The 19,457-nt window shown below is 49.3% G+C and overlaps 1 protein-coding gene across 1 annotated transcript in view; it reads left to right on the top strand.

Moving 5' to 3' along the window:
* DNAH17 (dynein axonemal heavy chain 17) overlaps window positions 1–19,457 on the top strand; it is a 7,556,186-nt gene that overhangs the window by 5,460,247 nt on the left and 2,076,482 nt on the right. The window contains exon 38 of the mRNA XM_069201738.1: window positions 7,895–7,986. Coding sequence (XP_069057839.1) covers window positions 7,895–7,986 — 92 coding nt within the window. The remainder of the gene's footprint in view (window positions 1–7,894; window positions 7,987–19,457) is intronic.

Below are 19,457 nucleotides of genomic sequence, written 5' to 3'. Positions count from 1 at the left end.
AGAAAAATATATTTTCTTAATTTATTTTTAGAATCACAAGATTCAAATTTGAGGTAAGTACATAAAATGCACGGTACTTCACACAGGTAAGTATAGAACTTTGATTTAAAACAGTAGTACACACAGTTTTGGTTAAAATGGCAATAAGCTATTTTAAAAGTGGACTTGAAAAATCAACAGTTCCTGGGGGAGGTAAGTATTGGTTAGTTTTTCAGGTAAGTAAAGCACTTACACAATCAGTCTCCTGGGAATAGGCAGCCCACCGTTGGGGGTTCAAGGCAACCCCATAGCCACAGCACCAGCAACACAGGGCCGGTCAGGTGCAGAGGTCAAAGGAGGGCCCAAAACACATAGGCACCTATGGAGAACAGGGGTGCTCTGGTTCCAGTCTGCTGGCAGGTACCTGCGTCCTCGGGAGCAGACCAGGGGGGTTTTGTAGAGCACTGAGGGGGGGACACACAGGCACACAAAACACCCCTCAGCGGCACAGGGGCAGCCGGGTGCAGTGTGCAAAGTAGGTGTCGGGTTGCCGTAGAAAACAATGGAGGGAAACGGGGGTCACTCAGGCGATGCAGGTAGGGCACAGGGGGCTTCTCGGGCCAGCCACCGACTGGGCTAGGATGAGGGCCACCTGCTGGTCGCTCCCTCACTGATAGGTGGTTCCTCTCGGTCCTGGGGGCTGTGGGTGCAGTGCTTGGTCAAGCATCGGATTCCTTTGTTACCAGGCAGTCGCAGTCAGGGGGAGCCTCTGGATCCTCTCTGCAGGTGTCGCTGTGGGGGTTCAGGGAGGTCGATTCAGGGTGTACACGTCATTGGAGTCACCTGGGAGTCCTCTCTGCAGTGTTGGCTTTGCCAAAGTCGAGCTGGGGGCGTCGGGTGCAGAGTGTGAAAATTCACGCTTCTGGTGGGAAGTGAGAGTCTCTTTAAAGTTGCTTCTTTGTTGCTGTTTCTTGACAGAGCCGCTGTGCTCGGGAGGTTCTTGGTCCTTCAGGTGCAGGTCAGTCCTCTGAGTACTCAGAGGTCACTGGTCCCGCTGGATACGTCACTGTGCAGGTTCTTTGAGTCCGGAGACAAGCCGGTAGGGCTGGGGCCAAGTCAGTTGTCGTCTCCGTCGTCTCTGCGGAGCTTTCAGGTCAGCAGTCCTTCTTCTTGTTGTAGGTTGCAGGAATCTGATTTCCATGGTTCAGGGTCGCCCCTAAATACTAAATTTAGGGGTGTGTTTAGGTCTCGGGCAGTAGCCAATGGCTACTGTCCTTGAGGGTGGCTACACCCACCTTGTGCCTCCTCCCTGAGGGAAGGGGGCACATCCCTATTCCTATTGGGGGAATCCTCCAAAACCAAGATGAAGGATTTCTTAAGGCAGGGGTCACCTCAGCTTAAGACACCTTAGGGGCTGTCCTGACTGGTGTGTGACTCCTCCTTGTTTTTCTCATTATCTCCTCCGGACTTGCCGCCAAAAGTGGGGGCTGTGTCCGGAGGGGCGGGCATCTCCACTAGCTGGGATGCCCTGGGGCGCTGTAACAACAGGCATGGGCCTTTGAGGCTCACCACCAGGTGTTACAGTTCCTGCAGGAGGAGGTGAGAAGCACCTCCACCCAGTGCAGGCTTTGTTCCTGGCCACAGAGTGACAAAGGCACTCACCCCATGTGGCCTGAAACTCGCCTGCTTGTGGCAGGCTGGCAGGAACTGGTCAGCCTAACACTGGTGTTTCGACTGCTATACAGGGGGCATCTCTAAGAAGCCTTCTGTGTGCATTTTTCAATACATCCCACACTGGCATCAATGTGCATTTATTGTGCTGAGAAGTTTGATACCAAACTTCCCAGATTTCAGTGCAGCCATTATGGAACTGTGGTGTTTGTGTTTGACAAACTCCTAGACCATATACTCAATATGGCTACCCTGTACTTACAATGTATAAGGTTTGGCTTAGACATTGTAGGGGCATAGTGCTTATGCAACTATGCCCTCACTTGTGGTATAGTGCACCCTGCCTTAGGGCTGTAAGGCCTGCTAGAGGAGTGACTTACCTTTGCCACAGGCAGTGGGATGTGGGCATTGCACCCTGAGGGGAGTGCCATGTTGACCTAGTCATTTTCTCCCCACCAGCACACACAAGCTCTGAGGCAGTGTGCATGTGCTGAGTGAGGGGTCCCCAGGGTGGCATAATACACGCTGCAGCCCTCAGAAACCTTCACTGGTCACAGGACCCTTGGTACCAGGGGTACCAGTTACAAGGGACTTATATGTGTGCCAGGGCTGTGCCAATTGTGGAGACAAAGGTACAGTTTAGGGAAAGAACACTGGTGCTGGGGCCTGGTTAGCAGGATCGCAGCATACTTTCAATCATAAATAGCATCAACAAAAGGCAAAAAGTTAGGGGGTAACCATGACAAGGGAGGCATTTCCCTACACATATTCTCTGAGCCCCACCTGGAGCCACAAGGTTGACTTGGGCCCAATCATTGCTGATCTTCTTGAGAACTATGGGCTGGAGTGATAAGGGAGGAAAGGCATGCAAGAGGCCTGAGCTCCACTCGAGACAAAAAGCATCTCCGAGCGAGAGTAGCCTTGGAAACTACAGCACTCAGAACTGCTGACATTGGGCATTCTTGGTGGTGGCGAACAAATCTAAGAAAGGCTCTCCACACAGTTGAAAGAGATCTTGCACCACCTCTGGCTGGAGATGTCATTCATGATTTGCTAGGCATCTTCGGCTAAGCTTGTCCTCTCTAATGCTCAGAGAGCCTGCCAGTTGTTGAACCACCAGAGAAATGCCCTGACATTCCAGCCATGTCCAGAGACACATGGCCTCTTGACATTGGGTTAACGACCTTGCCCTGTTTATTGCAGTATCACATGGAGGTGGTGCTGTCCATGAACCCATGCACTAGCCTTCCCCTGATTGAAGTAAGAAAGACCTTCAATGCCAGCTGTATCTCTTGGAGCTACAACAGATTAATGTGGAGTCCGGATCCCGCTGGAGACCTGAGTCCTCTGATCTCCATCTCTCCCAGGTGATCTACACCCTTTTCCCAAGTTCTATTATTCATCCTAATCCTGGCCAAGCTGGTTCTGCATTGGGTATGTTGAAGTGTTATTCATCTGCCACCTCCACATTATTGTGGCTGCCAGATCAGCAATCCCTCTTGAAATCCCATACTGTATGTAGGTTCCTTAAAGTTCTGCAACACATGTTCCCTCCAGCTCCCTTTGTTGTGCCTCAACGGGACCTTTACTTGGTTATTGCTTTCCTAATGTGTGTTCCCTTTAAGCTGCTTCACACCTGCCCGCTTAGGCTTCTCACCATCAAGACGGCCTTTCTGATGGCAATTACAGCTACCTGGAGGGTCAGTGCACTTCAGGCGCTGCCATCTGAGCCTCCATAGTCTCTTTCTTTACAGACAAACTGGTCCTTCAGACTTGAGTATCCTTCTTACTGAAGGAGGTCACCCTTTTCCATTTTGGCCTGTCCATAACTTTGTCTCAGTTTAAGCTCTGCCTCATCCCTCTAAGGAAGAGGCGAGACTACACTGTCTGGACCCAAAAAGTGCATTGTTGTTGACTTGACTGCACAAAACTGCTCTGGGTGGACGATCAGCTCTTTGTTGGATATGTCAGAGCCAAGAAAAAGGGAAGGCCATGCATAAATAAACCATCTCCCTATAGATTTTACGTGTTACAATCTGCTACGCATTGTCCATGAAGCAGCCCCCAGAGGGTTTGCATGCTCATTCCAGTAGATCAAAGTTTGCGACCACTGAATTCGCATGCAGAATTCAGGTACTGGACAACTGTCAGGCAGCAACGTGGGCTTTGCTGCGCATGTTCACCATACGCTACTGCCTGGACAGTCAGGTTCATCGGGATGGGTACTTTGCCCGTTTGGTCCTTCAGGAGTGTTTGGTTTAAATCATGTTTGCAGACACACCTCTGGGAAGGGATTGTTTGGGTACATATTCCAAGGAAGTCTCTATCAGATAAACAAGTTATTTATCTTTGGTAACGCTTGATCTAGCAGAGACTCTATGTAGCTGCAGATTCCTTACCAACTCACCCATACTTCCAACTCTGCAAATGGATTTTAGAGTTAAGGGTCTATTCCCCTTTTCAGGGTCCTAGTTCCACACCACAGTGTTCAGTGTTCTTTGTGGCTTTGTGCTTCTGGCACGGAAAGCCGCAAAAAGGAACTGACGTCAGCACTCTTAGGAGGTGCTTATATAGGCACCAAGCACATCAATTCTGGTGCCGACAGCCCCACACTGTGCTGAACGACGCCCCATACCAGCACGCAGGGATGCTGGTGATCACAATTTTCGGGATTCAGTCTGACAATTGGGGATAGTTTTAAGGTAAGGAATCTGCTTCTAGAAAGTGTCTCTGCCAGATAAGGCATTATGCCCGTCATTACAACCCTGGCGGTCCAAGACCGCCAGGGCTGTTTTGACGGAAGCACCGCCAACAGGCTGGCGGTGCTTCCTGGGGTATTACGACCGCGGCGATTTTCCGCCACAATTGCCCCGGCGGTTGTAGTCCGCCAGCAGCGCTGCCCAGGGGATTACGAGTCCCCCTCCCGCCAGCCTTCTCCTGGGGGTTTGAACCGCCAGGAAAAGGCTGGAGGACAGGGGAGTCGCGGGCCCCCTGACAGGGCCCCATGGAGCTTTTCACTGTCTGCATAGCAGACAGTGAAAAGCCCGACGGGTGCAACTGCACCCGTCGCACAGCAGCAACACTGCCGGCTCCATTTGGAGCCGGCTCCTGTGTTGCGGCCGAGATCCCCGCTGGGCCGGCGGGCGGAAACCAGGTTTCCACCCGCCGGCCCAGCGGGGATCTCCAAATGGCCGCGGCGGGAGTGTGGCTGCATTGGCGGCCGACCGGCGGTCCAATCGTGGCGGGCGGCTAATGAGGGCCTATGTATTTAGCTATTTGTTTTTAGAATTTACACTGTTGACCAATACAATGGAATTTTGGCTCAGTGACTTATATGCACTACTTTTGGCTCAGAGACCTACATGCTCTGCCACTGACTAGTGTTGTTCACTGTAAGGAAATGCCTCCTTGGCATGGTTACCCCCCGACTTTTTGCCTTTGCTGATGCCAAGTTATGATTTGAAAGTGTGTTGAGGCCTGCTAACCAGGCCCCAGCACCAGTGTTCTTTCCCTAACCTGTACCTTTGTCTCCACAATTGGCACACCCTGGCATCCAGGCAAGTCCATTGTAACTTGAACCCCTGGTACCAAGGGCCCTGATGCCAGGGAAGGTCTCTAAGGGCTGCAGCATGTCTTATTCCGTCCTGGGGACCCCTCACTCAGCACAGACACACAACTTGCCAGCTTGTGTGTGCTGGTGGGGAGAAAATGACTAAGTCGACATGGCACTCCCCTCAGGGTGCCATGCCAACCTCACACTGCCTATGGCATAGATAAGTCACCCCTCTAGCAGGCCTTACAGCCCTAAGGCAGGGTGCACTATACCATAGGTGAGGGCATAGGTACATGAGCACTATGTCCCTACAGTGTCTAAGCAAGACCTTAGACATTGTAAGTGCAGGGTAGCCATAAGAGTATATGGTCTGGGAGTCTGTCAAACAAGAACTCCACAGCACCATCATGGCTACACTGACAACTGGGAAGTTTGGTATCAAACTTCTCAGCACAATAAATGCACACTGATGCCAGTGTACATTTTATTGTGAAATACACCCAGAGGGCATCTTACAGATGCCCCCTGAAAACCTACCCGACTTCCAGTGTGGGCTGACTAGTTTTTCCCGCCTGCCACACACTAGACATGTTGCTGGCCACATGGGGAGAGTGCCTTTGTCACTCTGTGGCCAGGAACAAAGCCTGTAGTGGGTGGAGGTGCTTCTCACCTCCCCCTGCAGGAACTGTAACACCTGGTGGTGAGCCTCAAAGGCTCACCCCCTTTGTTACAGTGCCACAGGGCATCCCAGCTAGTGGAGATGCCCGCCCCCTCCGGCCGCAGCCCCACTTTTGGCGGCAAGGCCGGAGGAGATAATGAGAAAAACAAGGAGGAGTCACTGGCCAGTCAGGACAACCCCTAAGGTGTCCTGAGCTGAGGTGACTCTGACTTTTAGAAGTCCTCCATCTTGCAGATGGAGGATTCCCCCAATAGGATTAGGGATGTGACCTAAGGCACAAAGAGGGTGTAGCCACCCTCAGGGCTAGTAGCCATTGGCTACTAACCTCCCAGACCTAAACACACCCCTAAATTGAGTATTTAGAGGCCCCTAGAACCTAGGAAGATAGATTCCTGCAAACTGAAGATGAAGAAGGACTGGTGACCTGAAGCCCTGCAGAGAAGACGGAGACACCAATTGCTTTGGCCCCAGCCCTACCGGCCTGTCTCCCCACTTCGAGAAAAACTGCAACAGCGAAGCATCCCCCAGGGTCCAGCGACCTCTGAAGCCTCAGGGGACTACCCTGCATCTAAAAGGACCAAGAAACTCCAGAGGACAGCGGCCCTGTTCCACAAAGACTGCAACTTTGCAACAAAGAAGCAACTTTTAAAGACCACACGTTTCCTGCCGGAAGCGTGAGACTTTCCACTCTGTACCCGACGCCCCCAGCTCGACCTGCGGAAAACTAACTCTACAGGGAGGACTCCCCGATGACTGTGAGTCCGTGAGTAGCCAGAGTTGACCCCCCTGACCACCCACAGCGACGCCTGCAGAGGGAATCCAGAGGCTCCCCCTGACCGCGACTGCATGTTTCAAAGAACCCGACGCCGGGTAAACCCACTGCTCCTGCAGCCCCCAGGACCTGAAGGATCTGACTTCCAGTGCAGGAGCGACCCCCAGGCAGCCCTCTTCCTAGCCCAGGTGGTGGCTACCCCGAGGAGCCCCCCCCCCCCTTGCCTGCCTGCATCACTGAAGAGACCCCTGGGTCTCCCGTTGAAACCTATTGCGAACCCGACGCCTGTTTGCACTCTGCACCCGGCCGCCCCTGTGCTGCTGAGGGTGTACTTTCTGTGCTGACTTCTGTCCCCCCGGTGCCCTACAAAGACCCCCTTGTCAGCCCTCCGAGGTCGCGGGTACCTACCTGCTGGCAGACTAGAACCGGGGCACCCCTATCTCCATTGGAGTCTATGCGTTTTGGGCACCACTTTGACCTCTGCACCTGACCGGCCCTCAGCTGCTGGTGTGGTAACTTTGGGGTTGCCCTGAATCCCCAACGGTGGGCTACCTTGGACCCAGCTTTGAACCCTGTAGGTGCTTTACTTACCTGCAAAACTAACCAATACTTACCTCCCGCAGGAACTGTTTAATTTTGTCCAATTTTAAAATAGCTTATTGCCATTTTTGCCAAAACTGTACATGCTATTGTGATGATTCAAAGTTCATAAGATACCTGAGTGAAATACCTTTCATTTAAAGTATTGTTGGTAAATCTTGAACCTGTGGTTCTTAAAATAAACTAAGAAAATATATTTTTCTATATAAAAACCTACAGGCCTGGAATTGTCTTTGAGTGTGTGTGTGTTCCTCATTTATTGCCTGTGTGTGTACAACAAATGCTTAACACTACCCTCTGATAAGCCTACTGCTCGACCACACTACCACAAAATAGAGCATTAGAATTATCTCTTTTTGCCACTATCTTACCTCTAAGGGGAACCCTTGGACTTTGTGCATGCTATTTACTACTTTGAAATAGTACATACAGAGCCAACTTCCTACATTCACTCAATCTGATTTGTAAATAACTTTCCATTTACCTCAGTCTTAGATTAATGCAGTGCATGAATTGTACATCTGATCTTTAAAGCTATACCCAATTTGTGCTATAGAAATGAAAAGATAGACTTTTTACACCAGAATTCTAGCCAACTGATGTTTTTAAGTTTAAAAGATATATCTTTTTCCTTTTTCAGCTCTCCACCAAAAGATTACAACAACTTTTCTTCCAACGGCTATAAAATTTCATTATGTCTTTAACCTCAGAGATCTGGCAAATATTTTCCAGGTATTGATTTTTGCATTACTGTTAAGCTGACCTCTTTAATACATGCATTATAGTTTCATTAAATTGAAGCACTCACCAGAATTTATGCGACACAAGCCCGATTCTGGGTCATGCAGTAATGTGATTCTCTCTGTGATCGGAAAGCAGTATATATCTGAGGGATTCTGCTCAATTAAAAGCTGACATCCACTTGCAGTATTTACGAAATGTGAGAACCATCACACATGGTTAATACCGATATTGCATTTTACTCCATGTGATAAAAAATGTAATGTGCTATTTAACAAATGCGAGAAAATGTATACATTAAATAGGCTCGTAATTACAAGCTACCAGTCTCTTTCAAAAGAAATTTACACCTGAAAGCTGATCACCCAAAAGCAATTAGTAATCAGCCTAAGAAAAAGTTAAGACCAAAAATACTGCAAACAAGTCACAGATCACCAATGTGATCTTGCACTAATGAGAGTATGAAGTATCATGGGTCTTAAATCGTTTCTTAACTTATTTTCCAGCCAAGTGTGTCATGCTTTTTCTCTAAAAAGATACCTTCACCCAAATTCACCATCCATAAGGTGCTCATGTTTATTCACATTTGATCTGGCGTGGCGTTCGTCAAGTCCTTTTGATTTTACTGATATTATATGAGTAATAATTTGTGGAGCTTTCAGCCAGCTCCCATTATGCATTCATTGGTTTGTCGTTGTGTCTGTCATTCACGTTTTGCTTCCACCCACTACAGAATACAGCATGGAGCAACGGGTAAGCCTACTTAAGCCCCTGGTTAACGTCACTATGAGTGACTGTATTTTGCTCTTTCACAAAAAACACATCCACACACAAGGCAGTTCCCTTTAGTGCCAGTGTAAGGAAATGCCTCCTTGGCATGGTTACCCCCTGACTTTTTGCCTTTGCTGATGCTAAGTTTTGATTTGAAAGTGTGCTGAGGCCTGCTAATCAGGCCCCAGCACCAGTGTTCTTTCCCTAACCTGTACTTTTGTTTCCACAATTAGCACACCCTGGCACCCAGATGAGACCCTTGTAACTGGTACCCCTGGTACCAAGGGCCCTGATGCCAGGGAAGGTCTCTAAGGGCTGCAGCATATCTTATGCCACCATGGGGACCCCTCACTCAGCACAGACACACTGCTTGCCAGCTTGTGTGTGCTAGTGGGAATAAAAAGACTAAGTCGACATGGCACTCCCCTCAGGGTGCCATGCCAACCTCACACTGCCTACAGGTATAGATAAGTCACCCCTCTAGCAGGCCATACAGCCCTAAGGCAGGGTGCACTATACCATAGGTGAGGGCATAAGTGCATGAGCACTATGCCCCTACAGTGTCTAAGCAAAACCTTAGACATTGTAAGTGCAGGGTAGCCATAAGAGTATATGGTCGGGGAGTCTGTCATGCACGAACTCCACAGCAACATAATGGCTACACTGAAAACTGTGAAGTTTGGTATCAAACTTCTCAGCACAATAAATGCACACTGATGCCAGTGTACATTTTATTGTAACATACACCCCAGAGGGCACCTTAGACGTGCCCCCTGAAACCTTAACCGACTACCCGTGTAGGCTGACTGGTTTTAGCAGCCTGCCACACACTAGACATGTTGCTTGCCACATGGGGAGAGTGCCTTTGTCACTCTGTGGCTAGTAACAAAGCCTGTACTGGGTGGAGATGCTTATCACCTCCCCCTGCAGGAACTGTAACACCTGGCGGTGAGCCTCAAAGGCTCACCCCCTTTGTTACAGCACCCCAGGGCACTCCAGCTAGTGGAGTTGCCCGCCCCCTCCGGCCACGGCCCCACTTTTGGCGGCAAGGCCGGAGGAGATAATGAGAAAAACAAGGAGGAGTCACTGGCCAGTCAGGACAGCCCCTAAGGCATCCTGAGCTGAGGTGACTCTGACTTTTAGAAATCCTCCATCTTGCAGATGGAGGATTCCCCCAATAGGGATAGGAATGTGCCCCCCTCCCCTCAGGAAGGAGGCACAAAGAGGGTGTAGCCACCCTCAGGGCTAGTAGCCATTGGCTACTAATCCCCCAGACCTAAACACACCCCTAAATTCAGTATTTAGGGGCTCCCCAGAACCTAGGAACTCAGAATCCTGCAACCTAAGAAGAGGAGGACTGCTGAACTGAAAAACCTGCAGAGAAGACGGAGACACCAACTGCTTTGGCCCCAGCTCTACCAGCCTGTCTCCCCACTTCTAAAGACACTGCTCCAGCGACGCTTTACACAGGGACCAGCGACCTCTGAAGCCTCAGAGGACTGCCCTGCATCTAGAAGGACCAAGAACTCCCGAGGACAGCGGCTCTGTTCACCAAAGACTGCAACTTTGCAACAAAGAAGCAACTTTGAATCAACACACGTTTCCCGCCGGAAGCGTGAGACTTTGCAGTCTGCACCCGACGCCCCCGGCTCGACTTGTGGAGAACAAACACCACAGGGAGGACTCCCCGGCAACTATGAGATCATGAGTAGCCAGAGTTGACCCCCCTGAGCCTCCACAGCGACGCCTGCAGAGGGAATCCCGAGGCTCCCCCGACCGCGTCTGCCTGCTTCAAAGACCCGACACCTGGTAAAGGCACTGCATCCGCAGCCCCCAGGACCTGAAGGATCCGACCTCCTGAGCAGGAGTGACCCCCAGGTGGCCCTCTCCCTTGCCCAGGTGGTGGCTACCCCGAGGAGCCCCCCCCTTGCCTGCCTCCATCGCTGAAGAGACCCCTTTGTCTCCCATTGATTTCTATGGAGAACCCAACGCTTGTTTGCACACTGCACCCGGCCGCCCCGTGCTGCTGAGGGTGTACTTTCTGTGTGGACATGTCCCCCCCCCCGGTGCCCTACAAAACCCCCCTGGTCTGCCCTCCGAAGACGCGGGTACTTACCTGGTGGCAGACTGGAACCGGGGCACCCCCTTCTCCTTTGAAGCCTATGTGTTTTGGGCACCACTTTGACCTCTGCACCTGATCGGCCCTGAGCTGCTGGTGTGGTAACTTTGGGGTTGCTCTGAACCCCCAACGGTGGGCTACCTTGGACCCAAACTTGAACCCCGTAGGTGGTTTACTTACCTGCAAAAACTAACAAACACTTACCTCCCATAGGAACTGTTTAAAATAGCACTGTGTCTAGTTTTAAAATAGCTATATGCCATTTATGTGAAAACTGTATATGCTATTTTGCTAATTTAATGTTCCTAAAGTTCCTACCTGAAATGCCTTTCATTTGAAGTATTACTTGTAAATCTTGAACCTGTGGTTCTTAAAATAAACTAAGAAAATATATTTTTCTATACAAAAACCTATTGGCCTGGAATTGTCTCTGAGTGTGTGTTCCTCATTTATTGCCTATGTGTGTACAACAAATGCTTAACACTACTCCCCTGATAAGCCTACTGCTCGACCACACTAACACAAAATAGAGCATTAGAATTATCTCTTTTGGCCACTATCTTACCTCTAAGGGGAACCCTTGGACTATTCCTTACTTTGAAATAGTGCATACAGAGTCAACTTCCTACATTGGTGGCAGCGGTGGGATACAAGACTTTGCATTTGCTGGACTACTCAGCCAATACCTGATCACACAACTAAATTCCAAAAATTGTCATTTGTAGGAGGCTGGACTGGCTTGTAGTGAGTACCATGGGGTACTTGCACCTTTCACCAGGCCCAGTTATCCCTTATTAGTGTATAGGGTGTCTAGCAGCTTAGGCTGATAGATAATGGTAGCTTAGCAGAGCAGCTTAGGCTGAACTAGGAGACGTGTGAAGCTACTACAGTACCACTTAGTGTCATATGCACAATATCATAAGAAAACACAATACACAGTTATACTAAAAATAAAGGTACTTTATTTTTATGACAATATGCCAAAGTATCTTAGAGTGTACCCTCAGTGAGAGGATAGGAAATATACACAAGATATATATACACAATAGCAAAAATATGCAGTATAGTCTTAGAAAACAGTGCAAACAATGTATAGTTACAATAGGATGCAATGGGGAAACATAGGGATAGGGGCAACACAAACCATATACTCCAAAAGTGGAATGCGAACCACGAATGGACCCCAAACCTATGTGACCTTGTAGAGGGTCGCTGGGACTATTAGAAAATAGTGAGAGTTAGAAAATAACCCTCCCCAAGACCCTGAAAAGTGAGTGCAAAGTGCACTAAAGTTCCCCTAAGGACAAATAAGTCGTGTTAGAGGAATAATGCAGGAAAGACACAAACCAGCAATGCAACAACTGTGGATTTCCAATCTAGGATACCTGTGGAACAAGGGGACCAAGTCCAAAAGTCACAAGCAAGTCGGAGATGGGCAGATGCCCAGGAAATGCCAGCTGCGGGTGCAAAGAAGCTTCTACTGGACAGAAGAAGCTGAGGTTTCTGCAGGAACGAAAAGGGCTAGAGACTTCCCCTTTGGTGGAGGGATATCACTCGCCGTGGAGAGTTGTGCAGAAGTATTTTCCCACCGAAAGAACGGCAACAAGCCTTGCTAGCTGCAAATCATGCGGTTAGCGTTTTTGGACGCTGCTGTGGTCCTGGAGGGACCAGGAGGTCGCAAATTGGACCAGCAGAGAGAGGGGACGTCAAGCAAGACAAGAAGCCCTCTCTGAAGCAGGTAGCTCCCGGAGAAGTGCCACAAACAGGCACTACGAGGATGCGTGAAACGGTGCTCGCCGAAGTTGCACAAAGGAGTCCCACGTCGCCGGAGACCAACTTAGAAAGTCGTGCAATGTAGGTTAGAGTGCCGTGGACCCAGGCTTGGCTGTGCACAAAGGATTTCCGCCGGAAGTGCACAGGGGCCGGAGTAGCTGCAAAAGTTGCGGTTCCCAGCAATGCAGCCCAGCGAGGTGAGGCAAGGACTTACCTCCACCAAACTTGGACTGAAGAGTCACTGGACTGTGGGCGTCACTTGGACAGAGTCGCTGGATTCGAGGGACCTCGCTCGTCGTGCTGAGAGGAGACCCAAGGGACCGGTAATGCAGCTTTTTGGTGCCTGCGGTTGCAGGGGGAAGATTCCGTCGACCCACGGGAGATTTCTTCGGAGCTTCTGGTGCAGAGAGGAGGCAGACTACCCCCACAGCATGCACAAGCAGGAAAACAGTCAAGAAGGCGGCAGGATCAGCGTTACAGAGTTGCAGTAGTCGTCTTTGCTACTATGTTGCAGGTTTGCAGGCTTCCAGCGCGGTCAGCAGTCGATTCCTTGGCAGAAGGTGAAGAGAGAGATGCAGAGGAACTCGGATGAGCTCTTGCATTCGTTATCTAAAGTTTCCCCAGAGACAGAGACCCTAAATAGCCAGAAAAGAGGGTTTGGCTACCTAGGAGAGAGGATAGGCTACTAACACCTGAAGGAGCCTATCAGCAGGAGTCTCTGACGTCACCTGGTGGCACTGGCCACTCAGAGTAGCCCAGTGTGCCAGCAGCACCTCTGTTTCCAAGATGGCAGAGGTCTGGAGCACACTGGAGGAGCTCTGGACACCTCCCAGGGGAGGTGCAGGTCAGGGGAGTGGTCACTCCCCTTTCCTTTGTCCAGTTTCGCGCCAGAGCAGGGGCTAAGGGGTCCCTGAACCGGTGTAGACTGGCTTATGCAGAATTGGGCACCTCTGTGCCCAACAAAGCATTTCCAGAGGCTGGGGGAGGCTACTCCTCCCCTGCCTTCACACCATTTTCCAAAGGGAGAGGGTGTCACACCCTCTCTCAGAGGAAGTTCTTTGTTCTGCCATCCTGGGCCAGGCCTGGCTGGACCCCAGGAGGGCAGATGCCTGTCTGAGGGGTTGGCAGCAGCAGCAGCTGCAGTGAAACCCCAGGAAGGGCAGTTTGGCAGTACCAGGGTCTGTGCTACAGACCACTGGGATCATGGGATTGTGCCAACTATGCCAGGATGGCATAGAGGGGGCAATTCCATGATCATAGACATGTTACATGGCCATATTCGGAGTTACCATTGTGAAGCTACATATAGGTAGTGACCTATATGTAGTGCACGCGTGTAATGGTGTCCCCGCACTCACAAAGTTCAGGGAATTGGCTCTGAACAATGTGGGGGCACCTTGGCTAGTGCCAGGGTGCCCTCACACTAAGTAACTTTGCACCTAACCTTTACCAGGTAAAGGTTAGACATATAGGTGACTTATAAGTTACTTAAGTGCAGTGTAAAATGGCTGTGAAATAACGTGGACGTTATTTCACTCAGGCTGCAGTGGCAGGCCTGTGTAAGAATTGTCAGAGCTCCCTATGGGTGGCAAAAGAAATGCTGCAGCCCATAGGGATCTCCTGGAACCCCAATACCCTGGGTACCTCAGTACCATATACTAGGGAATTATAAGGGTGTTCCAGTAAGCCAATGTAAATTGGTAAAAATGGTCACTAGCCTGTTAGTGACAATTTGGCAAGAAATGAGAGAGCATAACCACTGAGGTTCTGGTTAGCAGAGCCTCAGTGAGACAGTTAGTCACTACACAGGTAACACATTCAGGCACACTTATGAGCACTGGGGCCCTGGGTTACCAGGGTCCCAGTGACACATACAACTAAAACAACATATATACAGTGAAAAATGGGGGTAACATGCCAGGCAAGATGGTACTTTCCTACACAACCCCCCCCCCCAAACGAAGGACAATAAGACTAGCCATGACCTGATGAGTCTTCATTGTCTAAGTGGAAATATCTGGAGAGTCCATCTGCATTGGAGTGGCTACTCCCAGGTCTATGTTCCACTGTATAGTCCATTCCCTGTAGGGATATGGACCACCTCAACAATTTAGGATTTTCACCTTTCATTTGTTTTAGCCAAAGTAGAGGTTTGTGGTCTGTCTGAACAATGAAGTGAGTGCCAAACAGGTATGGCCTCAACTTCTTCAGCACCAAGACCACAGCAAAGGCCTCCCGCTCAATGGCAGACCAACGCTTTTCTCTAGGGGTCAACCTCCTACTAATAAAAGCAACAGGTTGATCCTGGCCCTCAGAATTAAGTTGTGATAGGACTGCCCCTACTCCTAATTCAGATGCATCAGTTTGGACATAGAATTTTTTAGAGTAACAAGGGCTTTTCAGGACAGGTGCAGAGCACATGGCCTGCTTCAGCTCCTCAAAAGCTTTCTGACAGTTTGCTGTCCATAATACCTTTTTAGGCATTTTCTTGGATGTGAGGTCATTAAGAGGGGCTGCAATGGAGCCATAGTTCTTAATGAACCTCCTGTAATACCCAGTGAGGCCTAGGAAGGCTCTCACCTGAGTCTGAGTGGTAGGGGGAACCCAATCAATAATTGTTTGGATTTTCCCCTGAAGTGGTGCAATCTGTTCCCCACCAACAAGGTGTCCCAGATAAACCACCTTACCCTGCCCTATCTGGCACTTTGAAGCCTTGATAGTGAGGCCTGCCTTTTGCAGGGCCTCAAAAACTTTCCATAGGTGGACCAGGTGATCATCCCAGCTGGAGCTAAAGACAGCTATATCGTCCAAATATGCTGCACTGAAAGCTTCCAGCCCTTGCAGGACTGTGTTCACCAACCTCTGAAAAGTGGCAGGTGCATTTTTCAAACCAAAAGGCATTACAGTAAACTGGTAATGTCCTCCAATGGTTGAAAATGCAGTCTTAGGTTTAGCATCTTCTGACAATTTGATCTGCCAATACCCTGCAGTCAAGTCAAAAGTGCTTAGATACTTGGCAGATGCCAGTGTATCTATGAGCTCATCTGCCCTGGGTATAGGGTGAGCATCAGTTTTGGTTACCAAGTTGAGACCTCTATAGTCTACACAAAACCGCATTTCCTTCTTTCCATCTTTGGAATGGGGTTTTGGTACCAGTACCACAGGAGAAGCCCATGGACTGTCAGAGTGCTCAACCACTCCTAGTTCTAACATTTTCTGGACCTCTTGCTTTATGCAGTCCCTGACATGGTCAGGCTGCCTATAGATCTTACTTTTGACAGGTAAACTGTCTCCAGTATCTATAGTGTGCTCACACCAAGAAGTGGTACCTGGCACAGTAGAGAAGAGTTCAGAGAATTGATCTAGGAGATTTATGCAATTTTCTTTCTGCTCAGCAGTAAGACAATCAGCCAAAACTACACCTTCCACAAGAGCATCTTGTTCTGTGGAAGAGAAGAGATCAGGTAGAGGATCACTGTCTTCTTCCTGTCCCTCATCAGTTGCCATGAGCAGGGTGAGATCAGCCCTGTCATAGTAGGGTTTCAGGCGGTTGACATGGAGCACCCTAAGGGGACTCCTGGCAGTGCCTAAGTCAACTAAATAGGTGACTTCTCCCTTCTTTTCAACAATTGTGTGGGGACCACTCCATTTATCTTGGAGTGCTCTTGGGGCCACAGGCTCCAAGACCCACACTTTCTGCCCTGGTTGATACTGAACCAAAACAGCCTTCTGATCATGCCATTGCTTCTGGAGCTCTTGGCTGGCCTGAAGGTTTTTACTGGCCTTTTTCATGTACTCAGCCATCCTTGATCTGAGGCCAAGTACATAATCCACAATATCCTGCTTAGGAGCTTTTAAAGGTTGTTCCCAACCCTCCTTTACAAGTGTGAGTGGACCCCTAACAGGGTGTCCAAAAAGAAGTTCAAAGGGGCTGAAGGCCACTCCTTTCTGGGGTACCTCCCTGTAGGCAAAAAGGAGGCATGGTAGAAGGATATCCCATCTCCTGCGGAGTTTTTCAGGGAGACCCATAATCATGCCTTTGAGAGTTTTATTAAATCTCTCCACCAGTCCATTTGTTTGTGGATGATAGGGTGTTGTGAACTTGTACGTTACACCACACTCCTTCCACATGGCCTTTAAGTATGCAGACATGAAATTGCTTCCCCTGTCTGATACCACTTCCTTTGGGAAGCCCACCCTGGAAAATATTCCCAGGAGGGCCTTTGCCACTGCAGGTGCTGTAGTGGTCCTTAAAGGAATAGCTTCAGGATATCTTGTGGCATGGTCCACTACCACCAAGATAAATCTATTGCCTGAAACAGTAGGAGGGTCAAGGGGGGCAACTATGTCAACCCCTACCCTTTCAAAGGGAACCCCAACCACAGGCAGTGGAATAAGGGGTGCCTTTGGGGTGCCACCTGTCTTGCCACTGGCTTGACAGGTTTCACAGGACTTACAAAATTCCTTTGTGTCCTCAGACATCCTAGGCCAATGAAACAATGGAACCAGTCTGTCCTAAGTTTTCATTTGACCCAGGTGCCCAGCTAGGGGAATGTCATGTGCCAGGGTTAGGAGGAACTTTCTGTACTCCTGAGGAATCACTAATCTCCTGGCAGCTCCAGGTTTAGGATCCCTATGCTCAGTGTACAAGAGGTTGTCCTCCCAGTAAACTCTGTGAGAGTCACTGACATCCCCATTAGCCTGTTTGACAGCTTGCTGTCTGAGACCCTCTAATGTGGGACAGGTTTGCTGTGCCACACTCAGCTCCTCTCTGGCAGGCCCCCCTTCACCCAAAAGCTCAGCAGTGTCTGCTTCCAGCTCCTCTGGTGTAGGTTCTGCACAGGGAGGGAATTCTTCTTCCTCAGAAGTTGAATCCACTGTAGAGGGAGGGATAGTAGGAAGTGGTTTGCTTCTACTAGCCCTAGCTTTAGGGAGCACTTGGTCCATTGTTCCAGGATCCAAGCTTCCCTGTCCTTTTTGCTTTTTGGCCTGAGCCCTTGTCAAAGCAAAAATATGCCCTGGGATGCCCAGCATTGCTGCATGGGCCTCCAACTCCACACCTGACCAAGCTGATGTCTCCAAATCATTCCCTAATAGACAGTCTACAGGTAAATCTGAAGCTACCACAACTTTCTTTGGACCAGTAACCCCCCCCCAGTTGAGATTTACAACAGCATGGGGTGGCTAAGTGTGTTGTTGTGAGCATCGGTTACTTGGTACTGGTGACCAAGTAGGTGTTGTTCAGGGTGGACCAGTTTCTCTATGACCATAGTCACACTGGCACCAGTGTCCCTGTAGGCCCGAACCTCAACACCATTTATTAGGGGTAGCTGCTTGTACTTATCCATATTAAGGGGACAAGCAACTAAGGTGGCTAAATCAATAGCCCCCTCGGAGACTAACACAGCCTCTGTGGCCTCCCTAACAAGGCCAACCCCAACTAAGTTACCAATAGTGAGCCCAGCTACTCCCTTGGATTGGCTATTAGTAGGTTTGCTCCCACCACCACTGCTATTAGTAGGGACACTAGGTGTAGCAGTAGGGGTTGTAGTGGTAGGAGGCTTGGTGCCTTTCTTTGGACAACTGGGATCTGTTGTCCAATGGCCTTTTATTTTACATAAATAGCACCATGGTTTCTTTTCCTTGTTCTGATTAAAAGAGGATTTGGGCCCACCACCCCCACCAGAGTGTTTTTGTGGGCCTGATGAAGACTCATTTTTAGATTTGTCCCCACCCTTGTCAGAAGACTTACCATCCTTCTTTTTGTTGCCATCTTTGTCACCCCCTGTATGAACTTTTCTGTTCACCCTTGTTCTGACCCATTTGTATGCCTTCTTTCCCAATTCTTGGGGAGAGGTCAGATCAGAGTCCACCAAGTACTGGTACAACAAATCAGACACACAATTATTAAGAATATGCTCTCTCAGGATCAAGTTATACAGGCTGTCATAATCAGTAACTTTACTGCCATGTAACCACCCCTCCAAGGCCTTCACTGAATGGTCAATGAAATCAACCCAGTCTTGTAAAGACTCCTTTTTGGTCTCTCTGAACTTTATCCTGTATTGTTCAGTGGTTAAGCCATAACCATCCAGGAGTGCATTCTTAAGAACTTGGAAATTATTAGCATCATTTTCTTTCACAGTAAGGAGCCTATCCCTACCTTTTCCACTAAATGATAGCCATAGGATAGCAGCCCACTGCCTTTGAGGGACATCCTGTACAAAACAGGCCCTCTCAAGTGCAGCAAACCACTTGTTAATGTCATCCCCCTCCTTATAAGGGGGAACTATCTTGTGCAGATTCCTGGAATCATGCTCTTTTGCAGGATGACTATGGGGAATACTGCTGCTGCCACCATGGGTTTCTAAACCCAGTTTCTGTCTCTCCTTCTCTACTTCTAAAGTCTGTCTATCCAAATCCAGCTGTTGCTTCTTGAGCTTCAGTCTGGTTTGTTCCACTCTCAATCTATTGAGCTCCCTTTCTAACAATCTGTCATCAGGGTGGGTGGGAGGGACATGCCTTGAAACAGAAGTATGGTGAGAATGGACAGAAGGAGACCTGTCCCTTACAGAAGCCACCCTAACAGCTTGGCTAACAGAAACATCACTACCAGTATGGTGAGAATAAATGCTTTTGCTATGATGTGAGACAACACTATTTATATGGTGTGGCTCATCATCATTAACAACTATGCTAGACTGTCTAGTAATGGGCAGGCTAGGAAGTTTCTTTCCTGAATCTTTTCCTGGGGGAGTCCCTGGATCAGATTGAGAACCATTAGCTACTTTTTCAACAG

The sequence above is a fragment of the Pleurodeles waltl genome, chromosome 7, assembly GCF_031143425.1.
Source record: "Pleurodeles waltl isolate 20211129_DDA chromosome 7, aPleWal1.hap1.20221129, whole genome shotgun sequence".
NCBI classification, from domain to species: Eukaryota; Metazoa; Chordata; class Amphibia; order Caudata; family Salamandridae; genus Pleurodeles; species Pleurodeles waltl.
Note: the sequence above shows the minus strand (reverse complement) of the source record. Positions and strands in the feature narration are given on the sequence as shown.